At 40.9% G+C, this 15,384-nt stretch overlaps 1 protein-coding gene across 4 annotated transcripts in view; it reads left to right on the forward strand.

The window, feature by feature from the left end:
• The window catches only part of FRMD3 (FERM domain containing 3), a 222,269-nt gene that overhangs the window by 81,617 nt on the left and 125,268 nt on the right, over nucleotides 1-15,384 (forward strand). For 3 of the 4 annotated variants that reach the window (XM_073345076.1, XM_073345079.1, XM_073345078.1), the window contains exon 2: nucleotides 8,191-8,295. The exons of the other annotated variant lie outside the window; for it this stretch is intronic. In XM_073345076.1, coding sequence (XP_073201177.1) covers nucleotides 8,191-8,295 — 105 coding nt within the window. The remainder of the gene's footprint in view (nucleotides 1-8,190; nucleotides 8,296-15,384) is intronic. 4 annotated transcript variants of the gene reach the window in all.

Raw genomic sequence — 15,384 nt, forward strand, 5'->3', positions numbered from 1 at the left:
AAAATTGACAGGGGGACTCAGAGAAGCAGGTGCTTCTATTTCAAACTCACTTTAACTTTGGCTAGATTTCAAACTAATGGTGTCCCATTAATATTGTAATCTCTCTCTGCTACAATATTACACAGAATAACCTTGTTTGTTTTCATTCAAATGGTATTTTCTGAACACAAGCAAATTCAATTAAAACCTGTTTTAAAATGGGACTAAAAGTATGCAGCTGTAGGGCCTAATCTCCTGAATATTTAAGCAGTGCATGTCACTGTATAATATAAGTAGCCCAATAGAAGTCAAAGGGACTAGTCACACAAATAAAACTACTCATGCTTAGGAGCTGTCCATAAGTTACACAGCACATATTTTGATGATTTTTAAGACCCACCCACTGCCTTGTAACACTGAAGCAAACGGTCTGTCATGAAAGATTAAGGACCAACTTATCCCCTAATGCAGGGATGGACACCCTCTTTTTTTGGCCCGAGGGCCACATCGGGGTTGCAAAAATGTACGGAGGTCCGGGTAGGGAAGGCTGTGCCTCCCCAAACAGCCTGGCCCCCAGCCCATCACCCCCCCCTCCCCCCGCTCCCTGTCCCCTGACTGCCCCGACCCCTATCCACCCCCTCCTCTCCCCGAGTTTTTTCCCCTAAAGCTTCTCTTGCTCCCTCCCCCAGAATACATTCCATACCCCTCTCTGGGGGACCAGCCCCCAGATTTCAAACCTCTGATTTCATTATAAGCTAATGAGGAAAAAAATCCATAACTGAGACTTTCCTTACTTTTTTCTAGTTTAAAACAGTGTTTGTGGGAAGGGGCAAAATTTTGCAACTTTGAGAAATGTAACTTTTTGTGTGTTTATTAATGTAGAATTTTTTCTTAAACCTGATCAGAGTCAAGGTGGAATTTAAAACCCATTAACTTTAGTAGGACTGCTCACTAAGTATGTGTTAAATCTTTGCAGGATCCAATCTTGAGGTTATATGTGAGCTATTGTTGAGTGTATAAGAAATGTTGTATTTACCTACATGGTTATCTTTGCATTCTCCTTTATAAAGAGTTTAAGTATACCTGGAATATGAAAGTCATTATATAAAACAAAATTCCATTCTACTCAATTCAGGTTTTTTTGATCCACCAATCTTCCATGCAATAGAGTTAGTGCAGCAGTTGATTTCAGAAAGAGAGCTTTGTTGTTTTGAAAAACAGGATGATTGCTCCAGCCTTTGATGATAACACACTAATGAGCTCAAATACCACGTGTGGTGATTTGGGTGATGCAAGAGACTCATTAAAATGAATGGTTTAGAAAGTACATCTATAAAAGTGAGTGCATTCATTGACTGTTCTTCCTGCCTCTGTATAACTTTTGTCAAATGAAAATGTCATTTTAGGTCTGTTTTTTTTTAACTGTTAGTTTAAAAATGGAATTCCTTTATGTATTTTGTTACAAAAATCCATGTCTTGTTGCTTCCTTTTGTGATTCACCAAAATGGCTTTTATTCCTAAAATCTAGTTAATCTGATTATTGCATGCTTATTTTATAACTAAATACATCTTGAATTTCAACAATTTGTGTTTTAGATTTGTTGATTGCCTGTGTAATAAGGGATCACTGTTCTTGTTTTAGTCTCTTTGCTTTTCTTTCTGTAGCATATTTACCAACATGAAGTGCATATGTAGCAGTGACCCCTAAAATTTGCATCAGAGAGATGTTTCTTTTAGATTTTGCTGTCACAGAGCTAAATCTGATGAGTACACCACTTCTCTTGGTCAATCAGAGAGACATCCAGTAGACATCTTCCCTTTTCACATTTTGTGTTTTTGGTACAGACCTCCTTCCTTCTGAGCCAACACTTCACTCTGCCTTCATTAGTGTGTCCATAGTGATAAATATAGAGTTTAACAAGCCACCGTGTAAACTATTCCAGTACCAAGTCATTCTGTAAATGCCTGGAGGCTATACAGAGCTAATTATAGAAGCAGATATTTTGTAGCACTCTTAGTGGGAGAGGGGTGGAGAGAGAGAGAGAGTCAGGGAGTAAGCATATAGAATCATAGAATATCAGGGATGGAAGGGACCTCAGGAGGTCATCTAGTCCAACCCCCTGCTCAAAGCAGGACTAATCCCCAAATAAATCATCCTGGCCAGGGCTTTGTCAAGCCTGACCTTAAAAACCTCTAAGGAAGGAGATTCCACCAGCTCCCTAGGTAATGCATTCCAGTGTTTCACCACCCTCCTAGTGAAAAAGTTTTTCCTAATATACAACCTAAACCTCCCCCACTGCAACTTGAGACCATTCCTCCTTTGTTCTGTCATCAGCTACCACTGAGAACAGTCTAGATCCATCCTCTTTGGAACCCCCTTTCAGGTAGTTGAAAGCAGCTATCAAATCCCCCCTCATCCTTTTCTTCCGCAGACTAAACAATCCCAGTTCCCTCAGCCTCTCATAAGTCGTGTTCCAGTCCCCTAATCACTTTTGTTGCCCTCTGCTGGACTCTTTCCAATTTTTCCTCATCCTTCTTGTAGCGTGGGGTCCAAAACTGGACACAGTACTCCAGATGAGGCCTCACCAATGTCGAATAGAGGGGAACGATCACGTCCCTCGATCTGCTGGCAATGCCCCTACATATACATCCCAAAATGCCATTGGCCTTCTTGGCAACAAGGGCACGCTGTTGACTCATATCCAGCTTCTTGTCTGCTGTAACCGCTAGGTCCTTTTCTGCAGAACTGCTGCGGAGCCATTCGGTCCCTAGTCTGTAGCGGTGCATGGGATTCTTCTGTCCAAAGTACAGGACTCTGCACTTGTCCTTGTTGAACCTCATCAGATTTCTTTTGGCCCAATATTCCAATTTGTCTAGGGCCCTCTGTATCCTATCCCTACCCTCCAGCATATCTACCACTCCTCCCAGTTTAGTGTCATCCACAAACTTGCTGAGGGTGCAATCCATACCATCCTCCAGATCATTTATGAAGATATTGAACAAAACCAGCCCGAGGACCGACCCTTGGGGCACTCCACTTGATACTGGCTGCAAACTAGACATGGAGTCATTGATCACTACCTGTTGAGCCTGACAATCTAGCCAACTTTCTATCCACCTTATATTCCATTCATCCAGCCCATACTTCTTTAACTTGCTAGCAAGAATACTGTGGGAGACCGTATCAAAAGCTTTGCTAAAGTCAAGGAACAACACATCCACCGCTTTCCCCTCATCCACAGAGCCAGTTATCTCGTCATAGAAGGCAATTAGATTAGTCAGGCATGACTTGCCCTTCGTGAATCCATGCTGACTGTGCCTGATCACTTTCCTCTCCTCTGAGTGCTTCAGAATTGATTCTTTGAGGACCTGCTCCATGATTTTTCCAGGGACTGAGGTAAGGCTGACTGGCCTGTAGTTCCCAGGATCCTCCTTCTTCCCTTTTTTAAAGATGGGCACTACATTAGCCTTTTTCCAGTTGTCCGGGACTTCCCCCGATCACCATGAGTTTTCAAAGATCATGGCCAATGGCTCTGCAATCACATCCACCAACTCCTTTAGCACTCTTGGATGCAGCGCATCCGGCCCCATGGACTTGTGCTCGTCCAGCTTTTTTAAATAGTCCCGAACCATTTCTTTCTCCACAGAGGGCTGGTCACCTCCTCCCCATGCTGTGCTGCCCAGTGCAGCAGTCTGGGAGCTGACCTTGTTCGTGAAGACAGAGGCAAAAAAAGCATTGAGTACATTAGCTTTTTCCAGATCCTCTGTCACTAGGAGGATGACATACAAGGAGACAAAAGACAAACTGGCTTACCATCATTTGGAAGTGCAGAAAGTTAGTAATGCCTGGGAAATAAAGGGCAGATCAATGAAGGCAGTAGTATCTCCTGGGCATGAAGAAGCAGGGTTTTGATTGGAAGAGTAGGGGACATACAGTGAAGACTAAATACATAGGAAATGGGAGGTAGAGAGAGAGGAATGAGAGGAAGGGAGAACACAACAGGAGAAGCTTGTGTTGGGGGGAGGGTGGAAATGGCAGATGCTCCCATGTACAGCAAAAAAGAAATCTAGAGATGAATTAACAACACAGAGACAAAAGTCTGAATAACTAGAGTATGAGCTAGAGATGGGCTGAGAGGAAGAGAGAAGATTCAGTATATCATTGTAATGCAGAAGGGAGGGAGAGAGCAATCCTGGAAGGGGCTAAGGAGTCACAACTCCATGTAAAAGCTGTTCAGCACCACTCTGGATTGGTATCCTAGAGAGAATCTGAAAAGTTTTTGAACAATGAAGAGGATTCAGGGAAAAGCAACTGTATCCATACCAAAACTGTATGCATGTACCAAAACTTGCCTGTAAAATGGTAATTATACAAATAACAAAGCTCTGCAATAGTTAGTGCTTACATAGTTATCTGTGTAACACTTTGCATAATCATGATGTACAAAATTTTTACCTGTGGAAAGCAGTCAGGTACACTGGACTATTGATGAGTCAGAAGACCTGGCCTCTGCAGTGACTTAGTGTATGACCTTGGGCAAGTCGCTTCATCTCTCTCTGAGCCTCAGCTACCTCTTGTATAAAACGCTGATGATAATACTCACCCTCATTTGTAAAGTGCTATGCGATCTATTTATAGCAAGCATGGCGGGAGAGCTAATTGTTAGTTTTTTGCCTACTCATACAGCTTGTAATTTAACAATCCATTTAAAAATTGAAATATAGGATGTTAGTTTTCAGGGAGTGGACTAGGAGAAAAAATGGAGTGGTTTAAATACATGCATTGTGGAGAAACAGAAGATGCAAAGGGAACATGATTTTAAACAAAAGGCAGATTCAAGTGAGGACTATCAGTGCGTAAGTGGTAGCTGGGTTTGAAGGCAGAGACTGTGAGAAAGAGATGGTCAAAAGAGGGAAAATAGAAAAGGACAGAGGCTCAAGAAGTGTGATACCTCTGGGTTCCACAGAAGAAGCGTCTTTATGCAGGGGAGAGAGGGAGAGAGTGTGAGAGAGAGTGTCCAGGAAGAGTGGGTGACGATACACAATATTGAAGGCTGCATTGAGGCTACGGGCAGCAGGAGGAAGGAAGGAAGTTCATAGATTTATAGGTTCCAAGGCCGAGGGAACATTGTGATCATCTAGTCCAGTGGTTCTCAAACTTTTTTTTACAGGCGACTCCTTTCATACAGCAAGCCCCTGAGTGTGACACTGCCCCATGAATTAAAAACGTGTGTGTGTTAATTTAATTGAACAGGGGCTTGGGCTGTCAACCCTGCACCTGGTGGGGATTGGGCTGTCAGCTGGAGCCCCACACCAGGCCTGGGGCTGACACCTCGTGACCCCCTGCATCACAACCCTCAGATTGAGAACCTCTGTTCCAGTGGGTATATCGTTCTCAGTGTTAAAAATTTACACCTTAATTCCAGTCTGAATTTGTCTACTTCAACTTCCAGATATTGGATCTTGTTGGTAACTACAGCAAGTGTAGTGCAGTTTAATTAAAGTCTCTTAAGGACATTGTTGTCTGAGTGGTGAAAGGGAGCTATTTTTATGTACTTTGTCTGTCTAATCCCAGTCTATTTTATTTATTTGTTTGTTTGTTTTATAATTTGTGTAGCAATAGTGCCTAGGAGCACCAATCAAGAATCAGGGCCCTATTGTGGTGAGGACTGCACAGGCATACAGGAAAAAGACTGTCCCTGCCCCAAAATGCTCACAGTCTAGGTACCAACAAGATGCAGGGGATGAGACCAACAGATATTTCTGTGCACCCATAGTATCAGGGTGCATAGTACTGAGAATACAATTCTTGGAATAAGTAATCTGAAATCTCAGTATTTGCAATACAAGTGAAATTTTCGTGTATGACTATCATGAGAAACAGTGCAACAACAAGCAGCTTGGAACTCCAGTTGTCATAGAAGGATTGAAATGTGTTCTGAAAGTAAACTTCTGCAGTTCAACATACGCTTTGGGGGAAAAAAGCATGCTCTGCTTTCTTAATTTGTAAACACATTTGACCTGCGCATTTTGGAGGTGTGGTGATGTGTGTGTTTCACTTGGAAAGTATTGCTTGCTCTGAATCTCATATTCCCTTATAGCTTGATCATCATTAGATTCATGCTGATAACAAGGAAACAAAGGAATAACTTATTCAGTATGATGTGTTCTGTACCAAAGGCCTCTTATGCCTGGCTGGATACCAGCATTGTTGTGCAAGACGTAGGTTTAATTTCGAACAATTGAATGTGCCCTCTGTGTGATGAAAGCTTTTCAGGGTGGCTAAATTTATTGTGACATTCTCAAAACCTGCTTAATTGTGGTTGTTTTTTTGTTTGTTTGTTTGTTTGTTTTTTTTAAAAACCTGCTGGAGTAAATCAGTGTTAAGTCTTGTATAAATGATCTTACTCCTTTCAGAATGAAAAATTAAAAAGGTTTCCTTAGGTAGTTTATATTCTGGGTGTTTTTTATGCAACACCTAATTAACGAGTGGAACTTATTGCTAGAAAATACCATTGAAGCCAAAATTTACAGGATTCAGGAAAGGATTAGTTTACCTTGGCTAAATTAAAACAAAATGTATGTAGTTGGGTGGGGTTAAATACCCTCATGCTTCAGAGAGTAAGTAATCTTTTAACCTCATGAGTAGTTTCTCCGTATCTTTCTAGATGGGGTTCCCCAGAGTTTCCCCTGGAATTACTGGTATTGGCAATTATCAAAGGGGATACTGGACTAAATGATCTGTATGGATATGGCAGTTAAGTCCCCCCTACAACCTGTGCTGTGAGGATAGAGGCACTGGGAATCCCTTATCCACAAAAAGGTCCCAAGAAAGACAGGTGATACTTAGTGCTAGACCTTTAGCATAGGCTCTTATTCCCTGGCTCTCTGACTTTCACGGTTTTCCTTAGCAGGTGAGGAGTTCTTTCCACTGAGGGTCACTGTGCGCAGCAATGAGAAGTACTGCATATCTATCAATTACATTTATTTTTCAAGTAAATTGTTTAATATTCCCTGCTCCCATGTCACTTTTAAAAACTCACAAAACTATCCTAATCCTATGTATCTCAGTAGTGCTAAAAAGTATATTCATACCTTTATCCACAAATGTCCCTTTGGTATTTGTAGCTTTAAACTATTGGTAGATATGGTATATAATAAATGCTATAAATACTACTTCTATCTTTAATATCAGGGATATTTCATACATCTCCAGAATTGTCCGACTAGAGATGAAAATTCTCAAGTGATTTGTCTGTGGCTAGTTTTTTGTTTTGTTTTTGTTTTTTTTAAATGAGAAATCCCTGATAAGTCTTTAGGGTGTTGGTGCATAGTAAGGAATTTGATCTTCAGCCCCAAAATACCTGGGCATCTCTATAACTGATTTATCCACATCTGTGTGAGCACTCAAATCCATAAATTGCATGCACATATGAGTGGATGGGTAGAACAAATGAGTGCATCTGGAGTGGTGCACCCAGAGTGGGTGTGCCTCTGCAAACAGATCTTAGAAGTGCAAAATCAGGTCCAACACATAAGTCTGATGACTGCAAAAAACACGTGAATGGTTTGAAATTCTGTGGCTAAATAAATGGCCATAGTGCCATTATGCAAAATGCTTATGTCTGCAGAGAAGGATGGATAAGGTGTGGACAGACTAACATCCCATAGAAACGTGGTTAAAAGTATATATATGAGGAGCAGCGGCTATGCTAAAGGGTTCTAGCTCCAGGCTCTGACAGTGCAGTGGATTCTGTAGTAGTGCATTTTATGCAGGGACTGCTTCTCTGAAGTTGCTCGCAGAAAGAACATTGAGTTTAACAGCAAAAGGCAGTCCGCTATCCCAGTTCACTTTTTACAGGGTGCATGAGCTTGGAGAGCTGTAATTGGATTTTCTAAATGTGCGATTTTAGAAGTAATCAGGAGTATACCTGAGGAAATGCCACCCTTTGTTCTGATGTAGCAATCTGTGAAGAGACCGAGATGAATACAAGAGCATTTTTAGAACACATTTTATTTTTTGTATCGCTTCAAGGGAAGTGGTTATTCATTGCTTTTGTCCTCCTTTGATTGCCATAAAAGCTCTTATTCCCGCCTTCTGTAACTGTCTTTATTAGACTTCTAAGAGTTCATAAATAATGGGTTTAGCATGTGTGCTGAGTATATTTAGAATAATACAAGATAAGGTTACTATTTTTTTTTCTTTTCCAGAAGGAGACCAAAGGTCAGTTTCTCATAGATCATATCTGCAACTATTACAGCTTACTGGAAAAAGACTATTTTGGCATTCGATATGTCGACCCTGAGAAACAGCGGGTATGTAGAAGAACACTCACTAAATTTATTTCTAAGTAACATTGTATTGATATGGGTACCAAGCAGGCAAGCTCTAATGCAAAGCTACAGTATTACTGTTGAAGTGCTCTCAGACCCTAATCCATAATTCATTCTACATTCGCTTATTAATTTCATTTCCCTCACTTCATATGATTCAAATGAACCAATAAACGTAGGTCTACAGACATGAGGATAATTGGTGTATTTTAAATTGCGCACTGCACCTTGCCATTGTCTTAGTTGCTAGTGAAGGGGGGGCAAGATTGAGTCATGACTCATGAGGAGCAGCGGCTATGCTAAAGGGTTCTAGCTCCAGGCTCTGACAGTGCAGTGGATCCTGTAGTAGTACATTTTATGCAGGGACTGCTTCTCTGAAGTTGCTCGCAGAAAGAACATTGAGTTTAACAGCAAAAGGCAGTCCGCTATCCCAGTTCACTTTTTACAGGGTGCATGAGCTTGGAGAGCTGTAAATACAGAAAACAGCTTGTCAGATGAAATTTTCCAATTAGCATTCACCATTAGCATCTTTGCATTATTTCCAGGTAATATACTTTGCAAAGTGTATTAGGGCCAATGTTGTGTGCAGTCATTTGCACAGCAATGAGCACATTTTCCTCTAGGGGAAGGTGGCTTTGCACTTTGTCCTCTGTCAGTTTTTTGTATGCCTGTGTATCCTTATTTTCTCTCTGTGTGGTTTTGAATGAATATTGTTGGTTGTGAGTGGTAAGCGATAATCAGCATTAGAAACTGAAGCCTTTGGACAGTGAATTGAGAACCGCTTCAGCGCCATGTAGTTCTGTTGCACAGATCAGGTTTAGCTGGGGAATTAAATGGCACAGTGGCAAGCACACAAGCCTTTTGTCTCTGGAGACCTACAATAGGCTGAAACTGGATATGGGTCAAAAATGTAAACGAGTTTGATCATCTCAGTGTAGCTCCCATTGGATACTTGTCAGCACCACAAATAAAATAAATTTGGCAAAAATCAGGATGATTAGCACCCTCTGCTCAGACCTATAGAATTGGAATACTGTAGAAGTTGCATTGCTAAGCTATGTTTGGGCCACTTGCACGTCACCTGCCTTATTAGAAGAGTCTCAGTTAGCAATAGCTCAGATCAATGTAGTTAATCCTTCATAAGCAGTAAAACTGAAGATATTTACCCCAAATTAGAATGAGCAGAAACAATTATATATTTTAATTTTTAAACACCAGCATAAACAGAGGGATATCTGTTTCTAATTAGACAACAGTTCTGGCTTTTTTGTGTGATCCTAAACCTCTCATGGGTAAATATGTTAATGCTGTGGAATTATATGGGAAATTAAGGGCCACCCTCCCTTAAGCAGTGCCTAGTCTTAAGCAAGCACACAAAATTATTATATAATTATTGTTCAAGAAGTGAGAAGTCCAAAAGGTGCAGTCAATACACCAATGCAGTCACTGACTACTCGCTGTCAGGAATATGTCCTTTTTATGCTAGTTGTAGATTCTGTGTTGGCCTTTCTTAGGAGTTGCAGGATTGCTGCCTGGACGCTGAATTCATGGAAGCTAGTGGCACATACCTTGACTGTGTTCTTTGAGGGACTATACTGTATATCCCTTCAGGGCAGGGATACTATCTCGTGTGTACTGCACACAGCACAGCTGAGCCCCAGTCCAGATGAGGGCCTTTGGACAATACCATAATACAAATATTGGGTACTGCTGCTTATGGTTTTAAACAAATGTTTGAGTCCCTTACTGTCTTGACTTCAGACAATGCATATCGAGTGATGAATATGGATTAAAAATATAATACCTTTGTTCCAAGGAAGCAACGTTGTTTATTCTGTCTTCCCCTTACTCATGATCTTGATTGAGTTCACTTATCTGAGTTTTACCTGTACCTCAGACACAGGCATAAGTGTCACATGTAGCTGGAGCTTGTGAGGAAAATCTGTGCAATTTCACTGTCCATTGTAAATGAGCGAATAGGAGACTCTCCAGATCCTGATGCACATTCTTCCCCCTGGGTTCCTACTACTGTGAAATGGTCGGCCACATATCACGTAACCTGCTGGGGCCCAAACATTGTAAACTTGTCTTGAAAATACTGGATGAAGTTCAGAAATATGCAGCTCAACAAAAAATAGCTGGAACAGTAAATTTGAAGTGATGTCGGAGTCATAGCTTTACACATACCGTTTTCCATACTTTCATTTGTATGATTCCGCTTCCTGAGGTTAGTCACTTGTGCTAATAAAAAGTGAGCTCCCAGCAGATAAGGTGAATTGTGAGAGATGAAGCTGTAGAGATACAGAGAGGTTGTGGAAAGCATGAAATCACAGTTGGTCCTCAGCACAAGTACTGCTCAGAGACTGCCACCGGCAAGCAACTGTAATCTTTGGAAGAGGCTTCCCAAGTGTCACACTGTTCTCACAGCCTCTGCAAGGAAGAAGAAAGTCCCTATTTTTCATAATACCTGCTGACTGATTAATTTGATCTTGCTTATAATAAAACAGGAATGAATGAATTCAAACAAAGTCCATAAACAGAGTGCATCAGGTCCATTATGTGAAATTAAGGTGGTGTTCTTGCATTATTAAAATAAGATTTTCTTCTTTTTAAAGCTGTGGAGTCTGGTGGTTTGACTAAGAGCTCTTCAGAACTTGATTTATGATAAACCATTGCAGTGTATAAATTATTTAGCATTATGTTTGACAAGATGCTTCAGTGTCCCATATGCCAACAAAGTGGTAAACAATAAATGAAGACTAACTTGCACAATTGCCATAGCAAAGCCTTACCATTTACATTTGTTCAACCTTAACATTGCATTTTATTCTAGTAGCAAAGCCAAAACAAGCACAGATCCCATATGAAAACAGTGTTGTTGAGGTGGGTAGCAAATAATGCACAGAACATTTTTTGAATCTGAAAAATCTGAATTTGAATCAGAAAAATCTGATACCTAAAAAGTAAAGTTCTTGCTGCTATAGAATTGTTTCTCTGGAGTTGTGAATTCTGCTGCTAGAGTTTCACATATGCCCAACTGCATAGTTACTTTCTCTGTAAATGTGACAATTGCTTCAATCTGGATATGATTCAGCATGCCTAAGAATAAACTGTAGACTTAATAAACAATCTTCCCCAACCATGGGGCTGTAAATATTTGAGATTAAAGGTTGGTGCTTTTTGCTGTTTGCCTACTTCTGACAGAGTTGATCCCAGTTACTGGTCCAGTACATGTACCAACACTGGGTACTTCAGGTACCAGTATTTTAACAGTTGCTGTAGGATTCCCCTAAAAATCCTTCCCAAGTCCTTTAATGATGAGCCTCTGAGCTGGTCTCGAGAGTGCTGCTGCTACTTGCTTCCCATTCAGTTGTGCATAGTTTTTCCCACAGTGGATCTTGGGTTGCTGCCATATCCTGTCTTGCAGTCCCAAGATTAGTTTGCATTACATATGGGCACAAATGAGTGAGGGACAGCGGAATTCTGCAGGTTCAGCCAGTTAACTGTTAGAGACACTTGGAGGAAGTTGGAATCTACTGTCCTATCACAGTGTAGGCAAGGGAAAAGAATGAGTGAAGGGAGAGTCTGCAGACTCTCAAGTTAGCAGTGATGCAGTGTCTAGAGACTTTCTTCTAAATAGGATTTGGACAAATTCCCAAACTCTCTGTAAGAAGTATGAAACCCAGCAATCCTTCCAGACAGAATTCAAGAGTAGCACTGAGGGTGACTGACATTGAGAATGCATCCATCACTTCCATAGGAGAACACTTCTGTATAGATTTTTACACTGCAGTCATTACTGTAGTATCTGACTAATATCTGTCATGTGTTTGTCGTCTCATGCTCTCCATAGGGGGAGAAGTATGTGCAGAGCAGTATCTTGTTTTGGTATTTTTTTGTTTTTGTTTCTTTAAATATACCTGTTGCTATGTGTGTATATATTAGAGAAGGCATGGTCAAAGAAATGCCTTGCTCTTAGAATGGAATGTGATGAGGTTTGTGTTGGTCCTTGAGTCCTGGGGGCGTTCATTGCACAGACACAGACTGGCCCCTCAGAGTTTAGAGGGCAGATGATAGATGTGCTCTCATGGTAGTTTGTGTTGCTGAAGAGATGTGCTGCAGTATTCTGTAGCACTGGAGTTTCGTAAGTGCTGAAGGCTTCATGCTCAGGTATATTGCATTGTTGTAAAATGACAAAGGCACGAATAACTGAAGCCAGGTCATTGTTCTCCAAGATGGGATGGAGTCTCGTTGCCAGCTGGATATGATGGAAGGCATTACTTGTGGCTGTTGCTATTCAAGAACTTAGCACAAGCTAGGAATCAAAGAATGCTCCTGAACTACTGGCTGAATTGACAGTTGTGGGTGTGGACTTTCAACCAAAGAAAGCTGCATTGTGGCTGCAAACTCTTGAAAATGCTTTTTTCTGCCCACCAGCTTTTGGCTTGCCGGGGTTCAGCTTCAGCTAGCTGGTTTTCATGCATCAGCTGATATTACTCAAATACTGCACTGAGCGTATTCTGAGCTAAGGATAATAGAGACTCATTCTGTCAGTTGATACAGCTTAATTGTAGAGTCTTTAAGAAGTGCGCAGACTTATTTGTATTACTGGCAGGTAGGTTTATTTCAGGAGGAAAACCCCCAGGTAGTTTTGTGAAGCCACACAATGTTTAACACAGAGTATCCAAAACAACATCCTGCATCACTAAGACCTTTTGGCAGCTTCAGCAAGTGCAGGGTGCAGCTGCTGTCTTACGGAGCCATGCTGGCCAAGGAGAACATATTACACTTGCTCTCTAGAATCTGCACTAGGTCCCAGGTGATGGTTATGGTTTAAAATAGAAGGAAGGGAGAGAAATTAGACAATTGCCAGCTGTGGTAGAAGAGTTGTTTACTACACCTACATGTAGCATGTTATAAAGCTCAGTTATATGTGAGGGCTAGATTGTGGTTTTTAGGCCACAGCCTCGTAGAAGGGATTGATGTATAGCGCCAGGAAGAGATTGTGTCTTAGACCTGTAGATTAGGGTTAGATGATAGTTTGTGTGTATGTGTGGTGGGAAGCTCTCCAGTACTCCTCTAATAACTACAGTTAAATAATCAAAATCAGTAGTGTATTACAAAATTTTAAACACAATATTCTGCAATAGAATCACCAATTGAAATAATTTGTGAAAATTAGTATCTGTTAAATGATTTTACAAACCAAACAGATGGCTAAACAATTTAATATGAATGCAAACAAAACTAAAACAAATCAGCTAGTTTCCATCAATAGCACACGTACATCACTGTCTACTTAAAAGTGTGGCCTACTGGCTGTATGCTGATGAATGCAGATTAGGGCCTTAAGTGGTATAAATCACTGTAGCTCTATTGCCTTCAGTAGAATTGTGCTGATTTATTTCAGTAGTGGGTCTGGTTCTCTGAATGTTACTTTAATATTGAAATCAGATTTTGGAAAGGAACTGATGTTCGGATTCAGAAGTCCTGTTTAGACGTTATTTTGGAATAGCTGGGTTTCCAACTAAGAGGGGTAAAGTATAAAGTATGATAAGCAGCAGAGTGAGGGCTATGGCAGTATCAAAATAGCCTGGAGAGAAGCACTCTGGGTATTTTTCTGACCTTATGCAATAGTCCTGGCAGCAGTTGAAGACTGACGTAGGTGGTACAGGGTGGACAGTGCACAGCAGGTCATGCATGTAGGGTCTAATAAAAATTTCTGCTTCAAGCTGGGGGCTCATCAGATGGAAGTGACAGAGGAGGAGAGACACCTGGGTGCATGGGTCAATCACAGGATGATGACTGAGCCACCAATGTGATATGACTGGGGAAAAGGCAACTGCAATCCTAGGATGTATTAGGCAAGGAATTTCCAGTAGAGATTGAGAAGTATTAATGCCATTGTACAAGGCACTGGTAAGAACTCACTTTAAATACTGTTTACAATTCTGGTCACCTATGTTCAAGAAAGATCAACTTAAACTGGAACAGGTGCAGGAAAGAGCTACTATGATGATGGAGGGCCTCTTTTATGAGAGGAGACTGGAAGAGATTGACTTGTTTTGTCTAGCAAAAGAAAGCTGAGAGGGGAGATGATTGCTCTCTATAAATACATTAGGGGGGTAAATACCAGGAAGAGTAAAGACTGTTTAAATTTAAAGGATAAAGCTGGCACAAGAACAAATGGCTCTAAACAGCTATGAACAAATTCAGGCTGGAAATTAGAAGAAGGTTTTTAACCACCAGAGGGATGAGGTTCTGGAACAGCCTCCTAGTCAGAGTTCGTGACATACCAGGGAACAATCTAGACTAATGAGCAGCTGTGGCACCCTTGTCCTGCAGCCTTGGGTCTTCTCCTGGACAATACAAATTATATAAAGTCTATTATTTCTTTAATAGAAACAATATGCACAAATTTACCACCCCAAGTGGAGTTTCCACTTAGACACTTCAATTGCAACACACTGGATTAGACACAACAATAAAACAAGCTTATTAACCACAAAGAGATTTTAAGTGAGTACAAGTAATGAGGCATAAAAGTCAGCAGTGGTTACAAGAAAAATACATTTCCAGCTGGATACCAGGAGATGACAAGTCTATGGGGAAGGATGTCCCCTGCTGCTTTTTACTCACCTATTTGAGCTTCCTTTCTTTCCCTTCCTGCTTGATGACTCTGTTTACTGCTTTAATGCAAATTAAGCATAGAACACTTTTCTTTGCTTAAGACAGACCTCCATTAGAAACATGCATTAAAAACACCATATAGTGTTATCTTGTAACTTCACATTTTACACATGACATGACCTTACACATGACACACATTTTATCAGGACAATACTGATCAGCAAATTATGAATTTTAAAATGATACCTCACAAGGCTTACTTTATACATTATTATTACAGTAGTGTGTAGGGTGTGAATACAGGGGTACATTCGATCACAGAATTGTGGGGCCAAACAATTAGTTTTAAGAGAGAGCTGACCAAATTTATGAGTGCAACTGTCTGACTCAGTTGCTTGTGACTGTGGGAAGAAGGGGTCAACTGCCCTGGGGCTCACTTCC

Source organism: Lepidochelys kempii, chromosome 5 (assembly GCF_965140265.1).
Source record: "Lepidochelys kempii isolate rLepKem1 chromosome 5, rLepKem1.hap2, whole genome shotgun sequence".
Lineage (NCBI taxonomy): Eukaryota > Metazoa > Chordata > Testudines > Cheloniidae > Lepidochelys > Lepidochelys kempii.